The sequence below is a fragment of the Coregonus lavaretus genome (assembly GCF_964263955.1).
Source record: "Coregonus lavaretus genome assembly, chromosome: 5".
NCBI classification, from domain to species: Eukaryota; Metazoa; Chordata; class Actinopteri; order Salmoniformes; family Salmonidae; genus Coregonus; species Coregonus lavaretus.
The window spans coordinates 73,682,945-73,708,869 of record NC_139992.1 but is presented as its reverse complement, the minus strand read 5'-3'; the positions used below and the strand labels follow the sequence as shown (position 1 = coordinate 73,708,869).

Here is a 25,925-nt window from a genome sequence, read left to right as displayed (position 1 = left end):
CATTTGTTTTTCAACAGGACAATGACCCAAAACACACCTACCGGTTGTGTAAGGGCTATTTGACCAAGGAGAGTGATTGAGTGCTGCATCAGATGACCTGGCCTCCACAATCACCCGATCAACCCAATTGAGATGGTTTGGGATGAGTTGGACTGCAGAGTGAAGGAAAAGCAGCCAACAAGTGCTCAGCATAGGTGGGAACTCCTTCAAGACTGTTGGAAAAGCATTCCTCATGAAGCTGGTTGAGAGAATGCCAAGAGTGTGCAAAGCTGTCATCAAGGCAAAGGGTGTCTCCTTTGAATAATCTAAAATCTAAAATATATTTTGATTTGTTTAATACTTTTTTGGTTACTACATGATTCCATATGTGTTATTTCATAATTTTGATGTCTTCACTATTATTCTACAATGTAGAAAATAGTTTAAAAAAAAGAAAAACCTTTGAATGAGTAGGTGTGTCCAAACTTTTGACTGGTACTGTATATATATTTTGAGGGAATAATACCCATAGTAGTGTAAGTGTAACTCGCAGGGTCAGTGTGAGGACAATACACAGCTCATCCCGCTCTTCTTTTCTAACTATCCCTACACTAACTACACTTTCTGTGTTGCCATGGGGATGTACTGAAAATCACACACGCGCGCGCGTGCGCGTGCAAGCACACTCTCCTCTCTGCCCCAATGGAGAGGTAAAAATAGAAGCATGTCATATGCAGCAGGCTTATGTATGAGGGAGATGGCTACTCAATGTAAACATACTGTGACGTTCCAAAGAGGCTCTCTGAGTGTTCTACTCTCTCCCCCCCCACCACTCTACGTATCAGGCCACTGGACAAGCGTGGCCTATACAGTGCGTTTGGAAAGTATTCAGACCCCTTCACTTTTTCCACATTTTGTTACGTTACAGCCTTATTCTAAAATGGATTAAATAAAAACGTTTCCTCATCAATCTACACACAATAACCCATAATGACAAAGCGAAAACAGGTTTTAGAAATTGTTCCAAATGTATTAAGAATAAAAAACTGGAATACCTTATTTACATAAATATTCAGACCGTTTCCTATGAGACTCGAAATTTAGCTCAGGTGCATCCAGTTTCCATTGATCATCCTTGAGATGTTTCTACAACTTGATTGGAGTCCACCTGTGGTAAATTCAATTGATTGGACATGATTTGGAAAGGCATACACCTGTCTATTTAAGGTCCCACAGTTGACAGTGCATGTCAGAGCAAAAACCAAGCTATGAGGTCGAAGGAATTGTCCGTAGCGCTCCGAGACAGGATAGTGTCGAGACACAGATCTGGGGAAGGGTACCAACACATTTCTGCAGCATTGAAGGTCCCCAAGAACACAGTGGCCTCCATCATTCTTAAATGGAAGAAGTTTGGGACCACCAAGACACTTCCTAGAACTATCCGCCTGGCCAAACTGAGCAATCGGGGGATAAGGGTCTTGGTCAGGGAGGTGACCAAGAACCCGATAGTCACTCTGACAGAGCTCCAGAGTTCCTCTGTGGAGATGGGAGAACCTTCCAGAAGGACAACCATCTCTGCAGCACTCCACCAGTCAGGCCTTTATGGTAGAGTGGCCGGACGGAAGCCACTCCTCAGTAAAAGGCACATGGCAGCCCACTTGGAGTTTGCCAAAAGGCACCTAAAGGACTCTCATACCATGAGAAACAAGATTATCTGGTCTGATGAAACCAAGATTGAACTCTTTGACCTGACTGCCAAGCGTCACGTCACGTCTGGAAGAAACCTGGCACCATCCCTACGGTGAAGAATGGTCGTGGCAGCATCATGCTGTGGGGATGTTTTTCAGCGGCAGGGACTGGGAGACTAGTCAGGATCAAGGGAAAGATGAACGGAAAACCTGCTCCAGAGCGCTCAGGACCTCAGACTGGGGCAAAGGTTCACCTTCCAACAGGACAACGACCCTAAGCACACAGCCAAGACAACGCAGGAGTGGCTTCGGGACAAGTCTTTGAATGTCCTTGAGTGGCCCAGCCAGAGCCCAGACTTGAACCCGATTGAACATTTCTGGAGAGACCTGAAAATAGCTGTGCAGCAACGCTCCCCATCCAACCTGACAGAGCTTGAGAGGATCTGCAGAGAACAATGGGAGAAACTCCCCAAATACAGGTGTGCCGAGCTTGTAGCGTCAGTTTTAATTGTTTTATAAATTTGCAAAAATTTCTAAAAAACAGTTTTTGCTTTGTCATTATGGGGTATTGTGTGTAGATTGATGAGAATAAAAACAATGTAATCAATTTTAGAGTAAGGCTGTAACGTAACAAAATGTAGAAAAAGTCAGAGGGTCTGAATACTTTCTGAATGCACTGAACAGTATATGTCTGTCTCTTTAGTGTACGCATGTATGTTTCTCTCCAGGCAGGCTGAGGTCATGAAAGTGGGAGTTACCCGGCGGTGGGTGACATGGTCACTCAGACACAAGGACACCCTTAGGGCATTCCCCCCCATGTATTAAACATTACATGATTAACTATTCATAAAGAACTCTGTGACCCACTAAAGCATCAAACCACTATTCTTGCATGAGTATGTGTGTTTGTATGTGTGTGTCTGTAGCATACCTGCAGATGTTTGACTATGTTGACCACCTCCCTGGTAGAGTAGGGGTAGGTGATGGTGCCCTGATCTGCCAAGGCACGTAGCTCTCCGAAGGCTGCCACCAGCTTGTGCAGGGTGGCATCGGGCACTGCCGGCCCGTACTGCTTCAGCATGGCAAACTCCGCCTGCGGCTTGGGGTTGTCCACCGCGTGGCAGCTGAAGATGTCACCTATAATATGGTTATGTCAACATGCCATATAAGTGACATTACCATGACATAGCTGATGAGAACATCAACTTGGGGTTTTTGACACAGGCATTTCATAAATGCTTATGTGCCACTTATCAACGTGTTTTGAAGTCCTTATGTAGGTACCGTTCGACTAAAGTGTTACCGCTCTTTAAGGGATACTTCAGGATTTTGGCAATGAGGCCGTTTATCTACTTTCCCAGAGTCAGATGAACTCTTAGATACCATGTTTATGTCTCTTCGTGCAGTTTGAAGGAAGTTTCTAACTAGTGCTAGCGCAACTGCTAACTAGCGTTAGCGCAATGACTAGAATGCTAGTAGATACCCATAGACTTCCAGTCATTGCACTAACGATAGTTAGCATTGGCTCATAAAACTACCTCTAACTTCCATCATACTGGACACAGAGACATAAAAATGGTATCCACGAGTTCATCTGACTCTGGGGAAGTAGATAAAGGCATCACAAAGTTTCCCTTTAACATACACTTGTATTTATTAATTCATATATATTTAATTAATTATTATGTACTGCTTATGAATGTGTTATCTATGGCTTATGAATGTGTTATGAAGTCCTTATGTAGTTACCCTTAAGTAAAGTGTTACTGAGTCTTACCCAGTGAGCCAAAGAAGTCGTTTCCCAAGAAGGGGAAGCCAGGTCTGTTAGCCAGGACCAGCATCCTGAAGTCTGGGTGCATGGCTATGGTGTTAGGTCTCATCTCTGCTTCTAATGGGTCTAATGAGGATACAACACACTGTGAGTACAACACACACAAACATATACGCATGCACAGACACGCGCGCACACACACACACACGCACACACACACACAGGCTCGCACATACTCGCATGAGCACACTCCCTTCAGCCAGAACAAAGAGTGGTTTAGGAAGGTGACAAAGAAGTGTCCCAGGTACTCTTTAGAGACAGGGGGGATAATTGAAGGGATAAATAGAAGATAGAATGACAACATAGATAAACAGATCTACGATATACAATCCAGGGCCATCCAAGCCACTCACAGTGGTTAGCATAAAAGCCTTTATGGACAGGTACCAGTAGACTTACAGTCGTAGGCTGTTTACACTTGGTTTTACTTTCCACTTCTAACTCAACTTACCTAATAGACTGTCACTATGCTGAATAGTCTAGCCTCACAGAGGAATGTAAACAATACTGTGTTTGTGTGTGTGTCTGGCAGTCTATGTGAGTGTGTGTACCAGAGACGATCCTGCGTCCGTCTGCGAGGATCATCTCTCCACTCTCCACCAGGGTCTTCAGTATACAGGTGACGTTAGTGGGGGCTTTGTCTGCCTCGTCTATCACTAGGATGTGGCCCATCTTCACAGCTTTCACCTGCACATACACACACACACACACACACACACACAGAGTGTGTAAATACCATAATTTAGTGTTAAAGAGAGTACGAGAGAGAGAGATGGAGAGCAAAACTGGCAAAACTCAGAAACACAAGATTGAAATTAACAAGTGATCTAGCCCCAAGGGCAAAATGTTGACAGCTGGAGGTGAATAACAAGAACACATACATCAACTATTAGCGGAGTGAGGCCGAAGGTCAGAGAAACATGGAATGCTACCAAACATTGGGAAAAGACTTCAGCTGAATACTTAACCTGTGTAAACAAATAAAAACCTTAACCAAATACAGAAGTAGTGATCATAGCCTGGCAATTGAAACAGGACACCATCAAAAAACATGGTTGACCAGAGGACAGACTATGGCATCACTGTGGGTCAAGAGAGATAGAAATGTAAGAACACTTTCTAATCACCTGCCCCAAATATATATTAATTAAGGATTCCTTCTTCCCAAAATTCAAAAGTCAAAGTTCTACATTCACAGAACAATCAAACAAAAATAAACTTTGTATACTTTTGGGGGAAAGGTCTGATGTTATAGAGTTTGCAGCACAGTATGTCATAGCTTGCCACAAGCTAAAGGAGGAAACATTAAATGTACTACTTTCTCCATGTTCTCCAAATTTAAATGTTTTGTTGAATTAGATTCTGAACGTTGACCATTATTCCATGTCTGTATTGGATATTTATTTGTGACATGAAAATAGAGCTCTTTGGCCATGCACACCAGTGTTGGGTTTGGAGACAAAAACAGAAGCATATGCAGAAAAGTACCTAATATCTACGGTAAAATATGGTGGTGCATCTTTGATGTTATGGGGCTATTTTGCTTCCACTGGTCCTGTGGCCCTTGTTAAGGTCAACGGCATCATGAACTTTACCAAGTACCAGAACATTTTAGCCAAAAACACTTGGCCGCAAGTGGATCTTCCAGCAAGACAATAAACACAAGCACATATCAAAATCCATAAAGAAATGGTTAGATGACCACAAAATAGGTAGGGTGTATTATCACTTGTTAAACAAAATCTCCTTCTCTGAGCAATTGTATTAGTATAAAAGGGTACTGAGTGAGTGTACTGAGAGTATAATATAATATACTGAGTGTACAAAACATTAAGAACACCTTCCTAATAGAGTTGCACAACCCCCGATTTGCCCTCAGAAGAGCCTCAATTTCGTCAGGGCATGGACTCTGGTCCATGTTGACTCCAATGCTTCCCACAGTTGTGTCAAGCTGGCTCGATGTCCTTTGGGTTGTGGACCATTCTTGATACACACGGGAAACTGTTGAGCATGAAAAACCCAGCAGCATTGCAGTTCTTTACACATACCGGTGCGCCTGGCACCTACAACCATACCCCGTTCAAAGGCACTTAAAATCTTTTGTCTTGCCCACTCACCCTCTGAATTGCACAAATACACAGTCCATGTCTTAATTGTCTCAAGGCTTAAAAATCCTTCTTTAACCTGTCTCCTCCCCTTCATCTACACTGATTGAAGTGGATTTAACTAGGGGCATCAATAAGGGATCATAGCGTTCACCTGGATTCACCTGGTCAGTCCGTCATGGAAAGGTGTTCCTAATGTTTTGTATACAGTTTATACACACTTGTTTCCTTTAGTATTATAGCTACTATTCTTATTGTTGTCACTGTTGTTTTTGTATCACTTCGCTTTGGCAACATTGACCTTGGCATTCATGCAATTAAAGCATACTGAATTTGAGAGCGAGCGAGAGAGAGAGAGAGAGAGAGAGAGAGAGAGAGAGAGAGAGAGAGAGAGAGAGAGAGATAAGTCATACTGACCAGTGGTGAGTCCTCGTATATGATAATTCCATCTCTAACAGAAGGCTGTAGGGTCAGGGTCTGAACTGTAGTGTCCCTAGAAAGGGGAGAGGATTGAATGGTAGGTTACACACTTTACAGTCAATAACAAATGTAGAAGAGATGGAACGGTTCTCCCCATCCAGACCAGACACATGAGTCCGCTACCATCAATGTGTGACCTATACCGCATGCCCCAGTTCTCTGTTTGATGGACAGGCTGCTTCTCAATCATCTTTTTGAGACACCTCTCAGTGGACGTACCCACACACACATGCGTGCGCAAACATACACACATGCCAACACCCACACACTCATCTCAGTACACTTCATGACAGGCTGCCTCCCCAAAGCCATGATTTTGGTCTAAAATTAGCTAGCGCTAACCAGGCCACCCACACACACACAGCTATAGTAGCTAACTAGGTCACATCTACATGCAGCCCTGTCCCTGTCTGCTTCTGACTTTCAGACGACTTTCACCAGGCAACCTCCACTTTCTCTCAGTAATTACAGAGACACTCCACGAGGGGAGGAATCTGACATGAAAACTAAACGTACACGTAAACTGCAGTTTTTTTCACCTCACTCATGTAAGACAGAATGGTAAAACCTTGCCTACAGTCAAGTTGTTCTGCAAAGCACAGGAGTGGGAGCTGAGAAGATTAAAAAGGAAAGCAATCAACTGAACTCCTATCTCTCCCCTATAAACTGAAGTCTAGCTTGATGGTGGCACCTTATCTCTAGACTAGGCTATTGTGTGATTACTAGGGGACCACTGACCTTATTGTCTGTCTATCTGATTGTCCCAGTGCTCTATAATAGACTGATCCTTTGACTGTCACACCTATGGATGGTTTCACATGATGAGCATGGTGAGACCTGTCTCTGTCATTGAGAGCATTGCTTGCTCCTCTGTGTGTGTGTGTGTGTGTGTGTGTCTGTGCGTGTGTGTATATTCTTTAACCATCACCTGTGTCCTCTCTATATCACTGCCAGGTAAACTCTAATCCTATTCAGAGCCTCTGTTGAAACAGCCTTTCTACAAGTGTGTCTATATTAATAACCATGTTGTAGGTGGTTTATCACTGAAGCTACCGCAACCTGATTTTCAGAATCCTTTAAATGTACACTACCGTTCAAAAGTTTGGGGTCACTTAGAAATGTCCATGTTTTCGGATTTATTTATTTTTTTGTCCATTAAAATAACATCAAATTGATCAGAAATACAGTGTAGCCATTGTTAATGTTGCAAATGGCTATTGTAGCTGGAAACGGTTGAAGAGGCGACTCCGGGATGCTGACCTTCTAGGCAGAGTTGAAAAGAAAAAGCCATATCTCAGACTGGCCAATAAAAATAAAAGATTAAGATGGGCAGTCTGAGATATGGCTTTTTCTTTGCAACTCTGCCTAGAAGGTCAGCATCCCGGAGTCGCCTCTTCAGCCGTTTCCGTTGAGACTGGTGTTTTGCGGGTACTATTTAATGACGCTGCCAGTTGAGGACCTGTGAGGCGTCTGTTTCTCAAACTAGACACTCTAGTGTATTTGTCCTCTTGCTCAGTTGTGCACCGGGGCCTCCCACTCCTCTTTCTATTCTGGTTAGAGCCAGTTTGCGCTGTTCTGTGAAGGGAGTAGTACACAGCGTTCTACGAGATCTTCAGTTTCTTGGCAATTTCTCGCATGGAATAGCCTTCATTTCTCAGAACAAGAATAGACTGACGAGCTTCAGAAGAAAGTTATTTGTTTCTGGCCATTTTGAGCCTGTAATCGAATTGCTGATGCTCCAGATACTCAACTAGTCGCAAGAAGGCCAGTTTTATTGCTTCTTTAATCAGCACAACAGTTTTCAGCTGTGCTAACATAATTGCAAAACGGTTTTCTAATGATCAATTAGCCTTTTAAAATGATAAACTTGGATTAGCAAACACAACATGCCATTGGAACACAGGACTGATGGTTGCTGATAATGGGCCTCTGTACGCCTATGTAGATATGACATTACAAATCAGCCGTTTCCAGCTACAATAGCCATTTACAACATTAACAATGTCTACACTGTATTTCTGATCAATTTGATGTTATTTTAATGGGGGGGAAAAATGCTTTTCTTTCGAAAACAAGGACATTTCTAAGTGACCCCAAACTTTTGAACGGTAGTGTAGGTTCTTCATGTTATCATGCTGCGTGGAACTAAATGCTCTCGTTTTAAAAACATAATGGACAATGTATTATTCTACGAAGGATCATTCTGTTGTTTAGCCTCTACTTCTGATTACCGTGTTATGTGGTTGTTTTATCTTCCTTAACTCTATGCACTTGTTGTCATTCATATTGGATAAAAGTGTTTGCTTACCCCATCAGGGCAACCTTGATTGATATATTTTCCATGTCGAACAACCTAAAGGCTATACTTGGCATGAAAGCACATCTCTAACTTACATCAATAACTAATATCAATGTGTGTGGTCTGAAATCAGGCCAGCTGTAACCAATGTTCTGTTTCTATCAAGGTGACATAGTGGGCTAATTATAGAAGCCCTTGAGAAGCACCTGTATGGGTGCATATTGAAGATGCGCATGCTCATCCCCAAAATATTTTTACGTGTCTATTTTCAAAGGATAAAGCTAAGAACATTGCTTCATAGTTAAGAACACTAAAACAATATGGAAGAAAATGAAACGTATTCTACAAGAACCAATATCACTCCCTAAAAACACAACCTTATGGAACAATCCTTGGATAACTTTTCAGAATAAATTGGTCGACATGGAAAACTAAAGGCATAGAAACCGTAAATGACTTGGTAACAGGAAATACATGTATTTCCATTACAGAATGAAAAAGTAATTTTGGACTAATCAATGTAGATAGTTTCAAATACATACAACTTAAAACTTACATATCACGAAATGTCGATTTGAAATCTTTTAGACATCAGAGCAACCTTGAGGGAATCTTATTTGAGTCAGAAAAGGATGTTCATATGATAGGAAAGATATACAAAACCTTGCAGAGAGCATATCCAACTTCCAATCTCTTAGAAAGAAATATAAAATATTGGAACCAAAACTTAAAAAGAACTGATATTGGCACAAGATGGAGGGAAAGCATAACTAATTATATTACAGTTAACGAAAATGTACACTTAATCCAGTGTAAACTAATATATAGTATTTATAATACTAGATAAAAAAATCACTAATTCTACAGTATAACGGCAGAGTGATGTCTTAAGTTTAAAACAAATAAGTTGTGGGCAGAGCTAGAAAGTTGTCTGTCAGAAGTATTACAATGTAAACTTAATTTTAATCTGTCTGTCTGCATATTATAAGACATGGCATATGGGGGTGTAGAGAGATACCCAATGGGCTGGACGATTCTCTTCTCATCTTGAAAAAACGTATACTAAAAACGTGGAAATCAATCAATCTGCCATCATTAACACAATGGAAAAATCAAATGACTGTGGCAAAAAAGAATGCAGGCAATAGGGATGGGGGTGTGAGCATGTGGCTCTGGGCAGATGAAATGTAGTCATTGTTTTTTATTTATTTTTATTTTTGGGGGGGTAGATCAGCTTAATATTGCAGATAGATTGTAACTTCCATCAATGTAATTGTCTGCATCACTTCCAATCCCCCATGTTTTTTATATATACAGTGGGGAGAACAAGTATTTGATACACTGCCGATTTTGCAGGTTTTCCTACTTACAAAGCATGTAGAGGTCTGTAATTTTTTATCATAGGTACACTTCAACTGTGAGAGACGGAATCTAAAACAAAAATCCAGAAAATCACATTGTATGATATTTAAGTAATTAATTAGCATTTTATTGCATGACATTAGTATTTGATACATCAAAAAAGCAGAACTTAATATTTGGTACAGAAACCTTTGTTTGCAATTACAGTGATCATACATTTCCTGTAGGTCTTGACCAGGTTTGCACACACTGCAGCAGGGATTTTGGCCCACTCCTCCATACAGACCTTCTCCAGATCCTTCAGGTTTCGGGGCTGTCGCTGGGCAATACGGACTTTCAGCTCCCTCCAAAGATTTTCTATGGGGTTGAGATCTGGAGACTGGCTAGGCCACTCCAGGACCTTGAAATGCTTCTTACGAAGCCACTCCTTCGTTGCCCTGGCGGTGTGTTTGGGATCATTGTCATGCTGAAAAACCCAGCCACGTTTCATCTTCAATGCCCTTGCTGATGGAAGGAGGTTTTCACTCAAAATCTCACGATACATGGCCCCATTCATTCTTTCCTTTAAACGGATCAGTCGTCCTGGTCCCTTTGCCGAAAAACAGCACCAAAGCATGATGTTTCCACCCCCATGCTTCACAGTGTGGTCCTCTGTAGCTCAGCTGGTAGAGCACGGCGCTTGTAACGCCAAGGTAGTGGGTTCAATCCCCGGGACCACCCATACACAAAAATTTATGCACGCATGACTGCAAGTCGCTTTGGATAAAAGCGTCTGCTAAATGGCATATTATTATTAGGTATGGTGTTCTTTGGATGCAACTCAGCATTCTTTGTCCACCAAACACGACGAGTTGAGTTTTTACCAAAAAGTTCTATTTTGGTTTCATCTGACCATATGACATTCTCCCAATCCTCTTCTGGATCATCCAAATGCACTCTAGCAAACTTCAGACGGGCCTGGACATGTACTGGCTTAAGCAGGGGGACACGTTTGGCACTGCACTGGCTTTGTTACTTTGGTCCCAGCTCTCTGCAGGTCATTCACTAGGTCCCCCCGTGTGGTTCTGGGATTGTTGCTCACCGTTCTTGTGATCATTTTGACCCCACGGGGTGAGATCTTGCGTGGAGCCCCAGATCGAGGGAGATTATCAGTGGTCTTGTATGTCTTCCATTTCCTAATAATTGCTCCCACAGTTGATTTCTTCAAACCAAGCTGCTTACCTATTGCAGATTCAGTCTTCCCAGCCTGGTGCAGGTCTACAATTTTGTTTCTGGTGTCCTTTGACAGCTCTTTGGTCTTGGCCATAGTGGAGTTTGGAGTGTGACTGTTTGAGGTTGTGGACAGGTGTCTTTTATACTGATAACAAGTTCAAACAGGTGCCATTAATACAGGTAACGAGTGGAGGACAGAGGAGCCTCTTAAAGAAGAAGTTACAGGTCTGTGAGAGCCAGAAATCTTGCTTGTTTGTAGGTGACCAAATACTTATTTTCCACCATAATTTGCAAATAAATTCATAAAAAATCCTACAATGTGATTTTCTGGAAAAGAAATTCTCAATTTGTCTGTCATAGTTGACGTGTACCTATGATGAAAATTACTTTTTAAGTGGGAGAAATTGCACAATTGGTGGCTGACTAAATACTTTTTTCCCCCACTGTAGATTTGAGTTTAACCACAATATTTGTTGCATTATTTGTTCTGTCGTTTCTGGAGGATTAAATTGAAATTGCAACCAACTTTCTATGGCTTGTTTTAGAAATAGTGATATCTGGGAGATTATTTCCTTTTCAAATAACTGAAAGTGATTGGTTGTAATCTGAATAAAGGGAAAAAGGCCATTCTTGAACATTGGGTGAGACAATCTTACTAATTTGCTAGAGAACCAGTTCGGATTTAAGTATAACTTTTGTATGACTGAAGCTTTTAGTGATAGGTCTAATGCTTTAATATTTAATCATTTCTGTCCTCCGAATTCATATTCAATATATAAATAGGCCCGTTTAATAAATAGGCCCGTTTAATTTTAATTTGTAATTTATCATAAAATGGAATATTTTTTTCTCATATAATTTCAAAAACTGTTCGCTAGGCGTAGGCAAGACCATAAGCAAATAGGTAAACTGGGATAATACTAAAGAGTTAATCAGGGTGATTTTTCCACAAATTGACAGGCACCCACCTTTCCATGGTAGCAATATATTATCTATTTTTGCTAACTTTATATTATAATTTATTGAAGTGAGATATTTTATTTCCTTTGGGATATGTATTCCGAGTATATCCACATCACCATCAGACCATTTTATTGGTAAACTACATGGCAATGTAAAAGTTTTATTTTTTATTGATCCAATACGTAATATAGTACATTTGTCATAATTTGGTTGTAATCCAGAGAGGTTAGAAAATGTATCTAGATCCTCTATGAGGCTGTGGAGTGATTCTAGTTGTGGATTTAAAAGAAAACATGAATCATCAGCGTACAATGACACCTTTGTTTTTAAGCCCTGGATTTCTAATCCCCTGATATTATTGTTGGATCTGATTTCAATAGCTAATATCTTGATGGCCACAATAAATAGATATGCCGAAAGTGGACAACCTTGTTTCACTCCTCTAGACAGTTTAAAACTTTCTGAGAAATAGCCATTATTTACTATTTTACACCTAGGGTTACTATACATGATTTTGACCCATTTTATAAGAGATTCACCAAAATTGAAATGCTCCAGGCATTTATATATAAACCCCAGTTGTAGTTTATCAAATGCCTTTTCGAAGTCTGCCATGAATAGCAGGCCTGGTTTCTCAGATTTTCCATAATGTTCTATTGTTTCCAATACTTGCCTTATATTATCTCCAATGTACCTTCCATGTAAAAAAAAACCTGTCTGATTAGAATGAATAATATCCGACAATACCTTTTTAATTCTATGCGCTATACATTTTGCTAGAATTTTTGCATCACAACACTGAAGTGTAAGGGGCCTCCAATTTTTTAAATGGACTGGATCTTTATATTTTCCACTTGTATACTGTTTCAGTAATAATGAGATCAGACCTTCTTCTTAAGTGTCAGATAATCTACCATTTACATAGGAGTGGTTAAAACATGCTAATAACAGTCCTCTTAGTATATCAAAAAAGGTTTTGTATACTTCGACTGGTATGCCATCCAACCCTGGAGTTTTCCCAGACTTAAAGTCTTTAATTGCATCCAGAAGTTCCTCCTCTGTAATTTCACCTTCACATGAGTCTTTCTGTTTGGCTGTTAATTTTACATTATCAATAGAAAAAAATCTCTACAATTAGTTTCAGTTAGAGGAGATGGAGGCGACTGAAACGAAAACATATGCTTAAAGTACCTTGTTTCCTCCTTCAAAATATAATTTGGTGAATCATGGGTTATGTTGTCATTGTTTGTATGGGTCTGTAAGTTGTTGTTCGTATGTATTTGTTTGTATCTGGAGTAAAACAATATATATATATATGTATATATATATATATATATATATATATATATATACACACACAGTGAAGGAAAAAGGTATTTGATCCCCTGCTGATTTTGTACGTTTGCACACTGACAAAGAAATGATCAGCCTATAATTTTAATGGTAGGTTTATTTGAACAGTGAGAGACAGAATAACAACAACAAAATCCAGAAAAACACATGTCAAAAATGTTATAAATTGATTTGCATTTTAATGAGGGAAATAATTATTTGACCCCTCTGGTAAACATTACTTAGCACTTGGTGGCAAAACCCTTGTTTGCAATCACAGAGGTCAGACGTTTCTTGTAGTTGGCCACCAGGTTTGCACACATCTCAGGAAGGATTTTGTCCCACTCCTCTTTGCAGATCTTCTCCAAGTCATTAAGGTTTCGAGGCTGACGTTTGACAACTCGAACCTTCATCTCCCTCCACAGATTTTCTATGGGATTAAGGTCTGGAGACTGGCTAGGCCACTCCAGGACCTTAATGTGCTTCTTCTTGAGCCACTCCTTTGTTGCCTTGGCTGTGTGTTTTGGGTCAATGTCATGCTGGAATACCCATCCACTACCCATTTTCAATGCCCTGGCTGAGGGAAGGAGGTTCTCACTCAAGATTTGACGGTACATGGCCCCGTCCATCGTCCCTTTGATGCGGTGAAGTTGTCCTGTCCCCTTAGCAGAAAAACATCCCCAAAGCAATGTTTCCACCTCCATGTTTGACGGTGGGGATGGTGTTCTTGGTGTCATAGGCAGCATTCCTCCTCCTCCAAACACGGCGAGTTGAGTTGATGCCAAAGAGTTCCATTTTGGTCTCATCTGACCACAACACTTTCACCCAGTTCTCCTCTGATTCATTCAGATGTTCATTGGCAAACTTCAGACGGGCATGTATATGTACTTTCTTGAGCAGGGGGACCTTGCGTGCGCTGCAGGATTTCAGTCCTTCACGGCTTAGTGTGTTACCAATTGTTTTCTTGGTGACTATGGTCCCAGCTGCCTTGAGATCATTGACAAGATCCTCCCGTGTAGTTCTGGGATGATTCCTCACCGTTCTCATGATCATTGCAACTCCACGAGGTGAGATCTTGCAAGGAGCCCCAGGCTGAGGGAGATTGACAGTTCATTTGTGTTTCTTCCATTTGCGAATAATCGCACCAACTGTTGTCACCTTCTCATCAAGCTGCTTGGCGATGGTCTTGTAGCCCATTCCAGCCTTGTGTAGGTCTACAATCTTGTCCCTGACATCCTTGGAGAGCTCTTTGGTCTTGGCCATGGTGGAGAGTTTGGAATCTGATTGATTGCTTCTGTGGACAGCTGTCTTTTATACAGGTAACAAACTGAGATTAGGAGCACTCCCTTTAAGAGTGTGCTCCTAATCTCAGCTCATTACCTGTATAAAAGACACCTGGGAGCCAGAAATCTTTCTGATTGAGAGGGGGTCAAATACTTATATCCCTCATTAAAATGCAAATCAATTTAGAACATTTTTGACATGCGTTTTTCTGGATTTATTTGTTGTTATTCTGTCTCTCACTGTTCAAATAAACCTACCATTAAAATTATAGACTGATCATTTCTTTGTCAGTGGGCAAACGTACAAAATCAGCAGGGGATCAAATACCTTTTTCCCTCACTGTATATACACTACCAGTCAAAAGTTTGGACACACCTACTAATTTAAGGGTTTTTCTTTATTTTTTACTATTTTTTACATTGTAGAATAATAGTGAAGACATCAAAACTATGAAATAACACATATGTAATCATGTAGTAACCCAAAAAGTGTTAAACAAATCAAAATATATTTTATATTTGAGATTCTTCAAATAGCCACCCTTTGCCTTGATGACAGCTTTGCACAATCTTGGCATTCTCTCAACCAGCTTCATGAGGTAGTCACCTGGAATGCATTTCAATTAACAGGTGTGCCTTCTTAAAAGTTCATTTGTGGAATTTCTTTCCTTCTTAATGCGTTTGATCCAATCAGTTCTGTTGTGACAAGGTAGGGGGGTATACAGAAGATAACCCTATTTGGTAAAATACCAAGTCCATATTATGGCAAGAACAGCTCAAATAAGCAAAGAGAAACAACAGTCCATCATTACTTTAAACCATGAAGAACAGTCAATACGGAAAATGTCAAGAACTTTGAAAGTTTCTTCAAGTGCTGTCGCAAAAACCATTAAGCGCTATGATGAAACTGGCTCTCATGAGGACCGCCACAGGAATGGAAGACCCAGAGTTACCTCTGCTGCAGAGGATAAGTTCATTAGAGTTACCAGCCTCAGAAATTGCAGCCCAAATAAATGCTTCACAGAGTTCAAGTCACAGACACATCTCAACATCAACTGTTCAGAGGGGACTGTGTGAATCAGGCCTTCATGGTCAAATTGCTGTAAAGAAACCACTACTAAAGGACACCAATAAGAAGAAGAGACTTGCTTGGGACAAGAAAAACGAACAATGGACATTAGACCGGTGGAAATGTGTCCTTTGGTCTGGAGTCCAAATTGGAGATTTTTTGTTCCAACCGGCGTGTCTTTGTGAGACGCGGTGTGGGTGAACGGATTATCTCTGCATGTGTATTTCCCACCATAAAGCATGGAGGAGGAGGTGTTATGGTGTGGGGGTGCTTTGCTGGTGACACTGTCTGTGATTTATTTAGAATTCAAGGCACACTTAACCAGCATGGCTACCACAGCATTCTGCAGCGATACACCATCCCATCTGGTGGGGGGGAGCGTAGCACCTGTAAGTGCTTGTTCTATCTAACAGAGCTCTACTGTAGTCCCCTTGGCCTAAACACTGCTGTCCTGATTTCTCCGGGACCAAAATAGTCTGTAACACCCTCAGATAGAGGCAGAGCCAAGGGAGAGCAGCGACCGAGAGTGCCCGAGAGTGCTACCCACACTCTGCTTTTCACAGAAACCCTTTTCTCTGGGTTGTTAAAAATAAATAAATAACTTGTTTGTCACATATACAAGACAAGTCGTATTTAGCTGTGGAAAACACTCCCGCTATTTAAGATGGGAATGTTATCTGGAAATGTTATTTGGCTGGTTGTTATGATAAAAATAGAAACGTTAGGTGATTCAATTGAGCACAAATGCACTCAATTTCACATAACACGACCACACACAGTGCCTTCGGAAAGTATTCAGACCCCTTGACCTTTTCCACATTTTGTTACATTACAGCCTTATTCTAAAATTGATTAAATAAAAACAGTTAATCATCAATCAACATGAATTCTCTGGTCTGATGAAACCAAGATTGAACTCTTTGGCCTGAATGCCAAGAGTCACGTCTGGAGGAAACCTTGCACCATCCCTACGGTGAAGCATGGTGGTGGCAGCATCATGCTGTGGGGATGTTTTTCAGCGGCAGGGACTGGGAGACTAGTCAGGATCGAGGGAAAGATTAACGGCGCAATGTAAAGAGAGATCCTTGATGAAAACCTGCTCCAGAGCGCTCTGGACCTCAGACTTGGGTGAAGGTTCACCTTCCAACAGGACCATGACCCTAAGCACACAGCCAAGACAACGCAGGAGTGGCTTCGGGACAAGTCTCTGAATGTCCTTGAGTGGCCCAGCCAGAGCCCGGACTTGAACCCGATCAAACATCTCTGGAGAGACCCGAAAATAGCTGTGCAGCAACGCTCCCATCCAACCTGACAGAGCTTGAGGGGATCTGCAGAGAAGAATGGGAGAAACTCCCCAAATACAGGTGTGCCAAGCTTGTAGCGTCATACCCAAGAAGACTTGATACTATAATCGCTGCCAAAGGTGCTTCAACAAAGTACTGAGTAAAGGGTCAGAATACTTACGTAAATGTGATATTTCAGTTTTTTTAATAAAAACCTGTTTTTGCTTTGGCATTATGGGGTATTGTGTGTAGATTGATGAGGATTATTATTTTTTAAATCCATTTTAGAATAAGGCTGTAACGTAACAAAATGTGGAAAAAGTCAAAGGGTCTGAATACTTTCCGAAGGCAAGTCAGTTAAATCCCCATCATGGTCCATTAGAAAGGAGATACAGTTTACAAATGGCAAGAATATACCCACATCAGAAAAATTATTATGTCTTGAAACAATCCCGGATAGTGGGATAGGGTAAGGGTTTGGTAAGAGTCGTCTTACCCCCGCCAACACACACAGGTACACAGACTCTAACATTTACCCTCTCACCTGTGGAGCTGCAGGTATTCCCTGGGCCTGTTGAGAAGATGGAGGAACCTGTCCACAATCTTATTCTTCCCCACTCCCTGTGAGTACGCACACAAATATTGTATTCAATATACAGTATAATATTAAAACAATAAAGTCAATACATATTCAACGTATAAAGTGCTGAAATAATGTACACTACCGGTCAAAAGTTTTAGAACACCTACTCATTCAAGGGTTTTTATTTATTTGTACTATTTTCTACATTGTAGAATAACACTGAAGACATCAAAACTATTAAATAACACATATGGAATCATGTAGTAACCAAAAAAGTGTTAAACAAATCAAAGCCCTCCTGTAGCTCAGTTGGTAGAGCATGGCGCTTGCAACACCAGGGTTGTGGGTTCGATTCCCACTGGGGGCCAGTATGAAAAATGTATGCACTCACTAACTGTAAGTCGCTCTGGATAAGATCGTCTGCTAAATGACTAAAATGTAAATGTAAAATATATTTTATATTTGAGATTCTTCAAATAGCCACCCTTTGCCTTGATGACAGCTTTGCACACTCTTGGCATTCTCTCAACCAGCTTCACCTGGAATGCTTTTCCAACAGTCTTGAAGGATTTCCCACATATGCTGAGCACTTGTTGGCTGCTTTTCCTTCCCTCTGCCGTCCAACTCATCCCAAACCATCTCAATTGGGTTGCGGTCGGGTGATTGCGGAGGCCAGGTCATCTGATGCAGCACTCCATCACTCGCCTTCTTGGTAAAATAGCCCTTACACAGCCTGGAGGTGTGTTGGGTCATTGTGCTGTTGAAAAACAAATGATAGTCCCACTAAGCCCAAACCAGATGGGATGACGTATCGCTGCAGAATGCTGTGGTAGCCATGCTGGTTAAGTGTGCCTTGAATTCTAAATAAATCACAGACAGTGTCACCAGCAAAGCACCCCCACACCATAACACCTCCTACTCCATGCTTTACGGTGGGAAATACACATGTGGAGATAATCCGTTCACCCACACCGCATCTCACAAAGACACAGCGGTTGGAGAAAAAAAATATCAAATTTGGACTCATCAGACCAAAGGACACATTTCCACCGGTCTAATGTCCATTGCTTGTGTTTCTTGTCCCAAGCAAGTCTCTTCTTCTTATTGGTGTCCTTTAGTAGTGGTTTCTTCGCAGCAATTCGACCATGAAGGCCTGATTCACAGTCTCCTCTGAACAGTTGATGTTGAGATGTGTCTGTTGCTTGAACTCTGTGAAGCATTTAGTTTCCTCATAGCGCTTGATGGTTTTTGCGACTGCACTTGAAGAAACTTTCAAAGTTCTTGAAATGTTCCGTATTGACTGACCTTCATGTCTTAAAGTAATGATGGACTTTCGTTTCTCTTTGCTTATTTGAGCTGTTCTTGCCATAATATGGACTTGGTCTTTTACCAAATAGGGCTATCTTTTATATACCCCTCTACCTCATCACACCACAACTGACTGGCTCAAACACATTAAGAAGGAAATAAATTCCACAAACTAACTTTTAACAAGGCACACCTGTTAATTGAAATGCATTTCCAGGTGACTACCTCATGAAGTTGGTTGAGAGAATGCCAAGAGTGTGCAAAGCTGTCATCAAGGCAAAGGGTGGCTATTTGAAGAATCTCAAATATAAAATATATTTTGATTTGTTTAACACTTTTTAGGTTACTACATGATTAAATATGTGTTATTTCATAGTTTTGATGTCTACAATGTAGAAAATAGTAAAAATAAAGAAAAACCCTTGAATGAGTAGGTGTTCTAAAACTTTTGACCGGTAGTGTACATTGCATCATTCTCAATACAGTACTCAGTTCATCCTTTCTCTTCACACACTTCCAAGGGAACGCATCTAAAGCGGATTATTTCACATCCAGTTATTGTTAAAGAACATCCCTGTCACAACTCTTAACCATCAGTCTTGGAGTTGACTCAAACATGTCTAAAATATCTGGTGAGGCCCAGAGCGTGTGCTGTGTGTCTGTGAGATGGCTCTATTCCCAAAGCTCGCCCACTCCCTCTCTCCCTACCCTAACACCCTAGGGCCCTTCGGAGGGCACATGATGTCCACTACAGAGGGAGTGTGGGCGGTGGACGGAGTGTCCATGCTGACAGAGCTGAAGGGTGGAGGGAGGAGGATGAATGGCCCATGGGGACAGACAGAGACTGGGTCATGAAGTCCCTATAATCCGTCACCCACAGCTGTCTACTGTGACCTACTTCACAGTGTCCTGTGATCAAAACAGTTTCAGAGTAGGAATGTTGATTTAGGATCAGTTTTTCCTTCAGATCATAATGAATAAGATTACACGGACAGGGCGGACCTTTCGAATACAGGCCCAGCACTGTATTCAAAAGGCTCTATATGCAACTCTATGCAGTTCTCTTCACTGTTGATAATGGACCTAACTGAGTTTGGCTATTGCTATCGATTGGTTTTAATTGATCGCTCAATAAAGTGGAGCCAACTGGTCTCTTTGGATTACAGCCAAAGCCATTGTTCAATGACAACTTAAATCATGCAAAAGCTGTGATTGGTCTTTGGCCCTTTAACTCACCTGATTTCCCACCAATAGGAGGTGCTCTCCCAGCAGGAAGTCTTTCAACATGTCCTCCATCACCATCATATGCTGTAGACAGAGAGGGAGAGAGAGACAGTTTAAGTTTATAATGAATCAAATGTTCAGTAGTTTGATTGATAGTTCAAGACACTAGGTAGTAGGGGTGAGGTGCTCTCCAATGAACGGGCCTCATTTAAACACCGCTTTCCCTTCTACTCCTCACTCCCTCTCTTCTCCTCTCAAAAAAGGACAGAAAACAGGTCATTCAGAAGTGGGGCAGGCAAGAACATCATCTCCTCACACCCCCTTCTTTCTCTAGCTCACTCTTTCTCTCTCTTTCTCGGCACTGTCACAGCAGGAAGAAAGTAGAAGAAAGGAGGGAGTGAGAGAGAGGGAGGTGTGAAAGGAGGGATGAAAGACAGATATAGAGCAAGAGCGAGAAGCGACAGAGAGACGTGAGAGAGAACCGACAAAGAGCTAGAGAGCAGAGAGAAAAGTGTGTGTGGGTGGGGGAGCGCATTAAAAAAAGAGAGAGGAAGTAGAGAGAGATGGACAGATCTGGGGCAGTCCCACTCAGTATTCTAGAGAGGATTCAGAACCCCTCAGTCCAGGGGTTGATACAACTACAATCAGTGTTTGTGTTTGTGTGTGTGTGTGTGTGTGTGTAGGCCATTACTTGTGCGTTGTCGTAGAAGAGCACATCAGGCACCTTCATCTTCTCCCCAGCATTATAGATGGGAGCTGACACGCTGCCTATGGTCAACACACCATCCTTTACACTGCCTGGATGGAGAGAGGGGGGAGGGGGGGGTGAAATAGACCATACATGTTTGTGTGTGTGTGTGTGTGTGTGTGTGTGTGTGTGTGTGTGTGTGTGTGTGTGTGTGTGTGTGTGTCTTACAGCTGTGGTCGTGTGCCTCAGCATCAGGTTGTGTGTCATGTATACAGCAGTTAGCCAGGCCCTTCTGTAGAGAGGAACGAGCCAGGCTGGGTAGAAACCTAATCAAACAGAAAGCATATTATTACATCATAACATGGTTATTAAATCAGACAATTCAATCCAAAGCAATGTACAGTTAAAGTGATAGTTCAATCAAAAATGTCATAACAAATCAGTCCGTGTGTGTGTGTTTCTGTGTACCTGGACAGACAGGCTTTGTTGACAGCGTGAGCGATGCTCTCCTCTGGATACTGAGAGAGACGACGACAGATCCTCAACAGCTGTCTGGTGGACAGGGACGAAGCTAGAGACTGGGCCTGGACACACAGCAGACGGGTTAGTACACACACACACGCACTCACTAGCACACACGCACATACACACACTTACAGTAGGGTCGTTGGTCTGTCGGAGGTTGTGTGTGAGGTGTAGGAGCTGCTCCACTGCTTCCTTCGGAACGTTGGGAGTCTGGAGAGAGAAAGAATGGAGGATGATATCAGGGAAACAGATGACTGAATCAATATGTTGGATATGTGCGTGTGAGTGTGTGAGTGCGAGTGAGTCTCACCAAGCCCTGTATGAGGCTGGTCTCCTGTGCCCGTGCCAGGGGCTGGATGTTGTGGAACATGAACATGGTGAGTAGTTCAGGACCCAACCACTGCTGCCCACTGCTGCCCGCCACAGGGGGCTCTGCCAGGGCCAACACACGGAACGAAGGGTGGATGGGGAAGATGGACCTGGAAACACACACACATTTAAGAGCTTGTAGAGTCTTTCCCGATTGTGAATCACGACATATACATTTTTCGTTGTCCAGAAATACTTGTTTACAGCACTATTTTATAGCAAGGGGTTTTCCTTGGTCAAGTTACATAGTCAGTAAAGACCCCAGGTCATATAATCGTACTGTAGTAATAGTATTTGTATAGTAATCGCGACTCTGTAGTAAAATAATGTCTGTAATAATGGTAACTCTACAGTAACAGTATATGTTGTAACACCAGAGTGGCCCTGGCCCCTGTGGCATAGTCCTGGGTGGAATCACATCAAAAGTGTGAGCCGCGGGAAACTCAGGATACACACACACACGTGTACACACACACACACACGTCTGAGCCGCAAAAACAATGAAAGAGGAAGTGGTTTAATTTCAGCCCAGACGCTCTGCCACAAACATCCTTCCTGCCAGCCTAGGTGGAGCTCAAACATACACACACACGCACGCACGCACAATCACACACACATTTCTTTCACCCAAACTACAAACTAAACAACCCTAAATCGCAACCGATGGACTACATTTCTATCTGGAGAAGAAACATTTCCAAATAAATTGTAGTCATTCTATCACATAGTTCTGATGGTTAAATGTTGTCTCTGTTGGATGATGTAAAATCTGACATTTGTGATTAGGAAGATGGGGTGGAAACAAAACACAGAGTGAAATGAGAGCGTGAAAGGCAGATAAACAGAAAGAGTGGTCCTGCTAACAGCCGGCAGACAAATCTCCCCCTCTCTAACTACCACATTCCTCTATCCTCGTTCTATTCCTCTATATCTCTCCCCCGCTCTCTCTCTCTCCATCCCTCCCCCTTCCCTCTCCTGCTAATTTCATGTTATGGTGGTGGAGATGAAAGCATTCATTGTCAGAGATCACATCAGGGTTTTCACTTCTGACGCTAACACAGATATTTAACACAGATATTTAAATACTACATTACACAGGAGGTTGGTGGCACCTTAATTGGGGAGGACGGGCTCGTGGTAATGGCCAGAGCGGAATCAGTGGAATGGTATCAAATACATGGTTTCCATGTGTTTGATGCCATTCCATTCGCTCTGTTCAAGCCATTATTATGAGCCGTCCTCTCCTCAGCAGCCTCCACTGCTACACTGTCTACTGACTGACCTGCCACTGGCTGCAAGGTCACGTCCTGAGGTGTGTGTGTGTGTGTCAGTGGTGTGTGTGTCAAACCGTAACTCATAGCTCATGTCCCTAGCCTATAGACCCCTCAAACTCAACTCTGGACCTCAAAGCCAGTTCCACTGCATTTTTTAAAATTGTGCCCCTCTAATCAGGGACTGATTTACACCTGTGACACCAGGTGTGTGCAATTAATGATCAGTTAGAACAGAAAACCAGCAGACTCTGGACCTCGTAGGGTTAATAATGAGGCTTAGTCAACACCCGACATTACACAGCCCACAACTTCACTGTTCTGTCTGACACCTGAAAGTGTGTGCACGCGTGTGTGTGTGGTATGACACCTGAGAGAGGTATTATTGAATGACCAATCTCAGGAAGGATGAGTTATTTGAAAATAAAACAAAAATCGCACACACACACTGTGATATCTAAATGGCTGGCACGCTAATTAACATGATAGGGTGTTGCATCCCTTCCTCACACACCCACCATCACAACACATCACAAGCAGAGCTGCCATCTCCACAGGCAACCTGGTCTCAGAGCATTTCATATTATTATGTTTTTTTGTTTTTTTTCACCTTTATTTAACCAGGTAAGCCAGTTGAGAACAAGTTCTCATTTACAACTGCGACCTGGCCAAGATAAAGCAAAGCAGTGCGATAAAAACAACAACACAGAGTTACATATGGGGTAAAACAAAACATAAAGTCAAAAATACAACAGAAAATATATATACAGTGTGTGCAAATGTAGCAAGTTATGGAGGTAAGGCAATACATAGGCTATAGTGCAAAATATTTACAATTAGTATTAACACTGGAATGATAGATGTGCAAGAGATGATGTGCAAATAGAGATACTGGGGTACAAATGAGCAAAATAAATAACAATATAGGGATGAGGTAGTTGGGCGGGCTAATTTCAGATGGGCTGTGTACAGGTGCAGTGATCGGTAAGGTGCTCTGACAACTGATGCTTAAAGTTAGTGAGGGAGATAAGTGTCTCCAGCTTCAGAGATTTTTGCAATTTGTTCCAGTCATTGGCAGCAGAGAACTGGAAGGAATGGCGGCCAAAGGAGGTGTTGGCTTTGGGGATGACCAGTGAGATATACCTGCTGGAGCGCATACTACGGGTGGGTGTTGCTATGGTGACCAATGAGCTAAGATAAGGTGGGGATTTGCCTAGCAGTGATTTATAGATGGCCTGGAGCCAGTGGGTTTGGCGACGAATATGTAGTGAGGACCAGCCAACAAGAGCGTACAGGTCACAGTGGTGGGTAGTATATGGGGCTTTGGAGACAAAACGGATGGCAATGTGATAGACTACATCCAATTTGCTGAGTAGAGTGTTGGAGGCTATTTTGTAAATGACATCGCCGAAGTCAAGGATCGGTAGGATAGTCAGTTTTACGAGGGCATGTTTGGCAGCATGAGTGAAGGAGGCTTTGTTGCGAAATAGGAAACCGATTCTAGATTTAACTTTGGATTGGAGATTCTTAATGTGAGTCTGGAAGGAGAGTTTACAGTCTAACCAGACACCTAGGTATTTGTAGTTGTCCACATACTCTAGGTCAGACCCGTCGAGAGTAGTGATTCTAGTCGGGTGGGCGGGTGCAAGCAGCGTTCGGTTGAAGAGCATGCATTTAGTTTTACTAGTGTTTAAGAGCAGTTGGAGGCTACTGAAGGAGTGTTGTATGGCATTGAAGCTCGTTTGGAGGTTTGTTAACACAGTGTCCAATGAAAGGCCAGATGTATACAAAATGGTGTCGTCTGCGTAGAGGTGGATCTGAGAGTCACCAGCAGCAAGAGCGACATCATTGATATACACGGAGAAAAGAGTCGGCCCAAGAATTGAACCCTGTGGCACCCCCATATGTACGTAAATCCGTGACACTCCATTTAGTATGATATGTTACGTTTCGTATGATATGTATTAATTTGTGGATGTCCATCATTCATTTCGTATGATATGTTACAAATTCAATTTGTACAATAGTCCCTTCAGAAAGTATTCATATCCCTTGACTTATTCCACATTTTGTTGTGTTACAGCCTGAATTCAAAATGGATTAAATATGTTTTTTCTCACCCATCTTCACACAGTACCCCATAACATGTTTTTAGACATTTTTGCAATTTATTGAAAATGAAATACAGGAATATCTCATTGAAATAAGTATTCACACCCCTGAGTCAATACATGTTAGAATCACCTAGGGCGGCAGGTAGCTTAGTGGGTAAGAGCGTTGTGCCAGTAACCGAAAGGTCGCTGGTTCTAATCCCCGAGCCGACTAGGTGAAAAATCTGTCGATGTGCCCTTGAGCAAGGCACTTAACCCTAATTGCTCCTGTAAGTCGCTCTGGATAAGAGCGTCTGCTAAATGACTAAAATGTAAATGTAAATGTACCTTGTGTTGTGTTGGATTTGCCCCAAACCTAACCCTTTGTATTCAGGACATAAAGTTATATTTTCTTTTTCAGTTTTACTTAAGTGCCTTATTGCAAACAGGATGCATGTTTTGGAATATTTTTATTATGTACAGGCTTCCTTCTTTTCACTCTAATTTAGGTTAGTATTGTGGAGTAACTACAATGTTGTTGATCCATCCTCAGTTCTCTCTTACCACAGCCATTAAACTCTGTAACGGTTTTAAAGTCACTATTGGCCTCATGATGAAATCCCTGAGCAGTTTCCTTCCTCTCCAGAAACTGAGTTAGGAAGGGCGCCAGTATCTTTGTAGTGACTGGGTGTATTGATACACCATCCAAAGTGTAATTAATAACGTCACCATGCTCAAAGGGATATTCAATTACTTCTTTTTTTTTACCCATCTACCAATAGGTGCCCTTCTTTGCGAGGCATTGGAAAACCTCCCTAGTCTTTGTGGTTGAATCTGTATTTGAAATTCACTGCTCGACTGAGTGACTTTACGGATAATTGTGTGTGTGTGGTACAGACATGAGGTAGTCAATCAAAAATCATTTTAGACACTCTGTTCACAACGTTGACATCAGAAAACCGCTCGCCCCATCTGCCCGGT

At 42.0% G+C, this 25,925-nt stretch overlaps 1 protein-coding gene across 1 annotated transcript in view; it reads right to left on the bottom strand.

The window, feature by feature from the left end:
- vwa8 (von Willebrand factor A domain containing 8) overlaps positions 1 to 25,925 on the bottom strand; it is an 83,546-nt gene that overhangs the window by 32,670 nt on the left and 24,951 nt on the right. Inside the window, 11 exon segments of the mRNA XM_084161610.1 lie at positions 2,599 to 2,804; positions 3,445 to 3,564; positions 4,050 to 4,185; positions 6,021 to 6,096; positions 17,431 to 17,507; positions 20,014 to 20,085; positions 20,693 to 20,799; positions 20,918 to 21,015; positions 21,158 to 21,273; positions 21,347 to 21,424; positions 21,525 to 21,693. Of these exon segments, the coding sequence (XP_084017736.1) occupies positions 2,599 to 2,804; positions 3,445 to 3,564; positions 4,050 to 4,185; positions 6,021 to 6,096; positions 17,431 to 17,507; positions 20,014 to 20,085; positions 20,693 to 20,799; positions 20,918 to 21,015; positions 21,158 to 21,273; positions 21,347 to 21,424; positions 21,525 to 21,693 (1,255 nt within the window).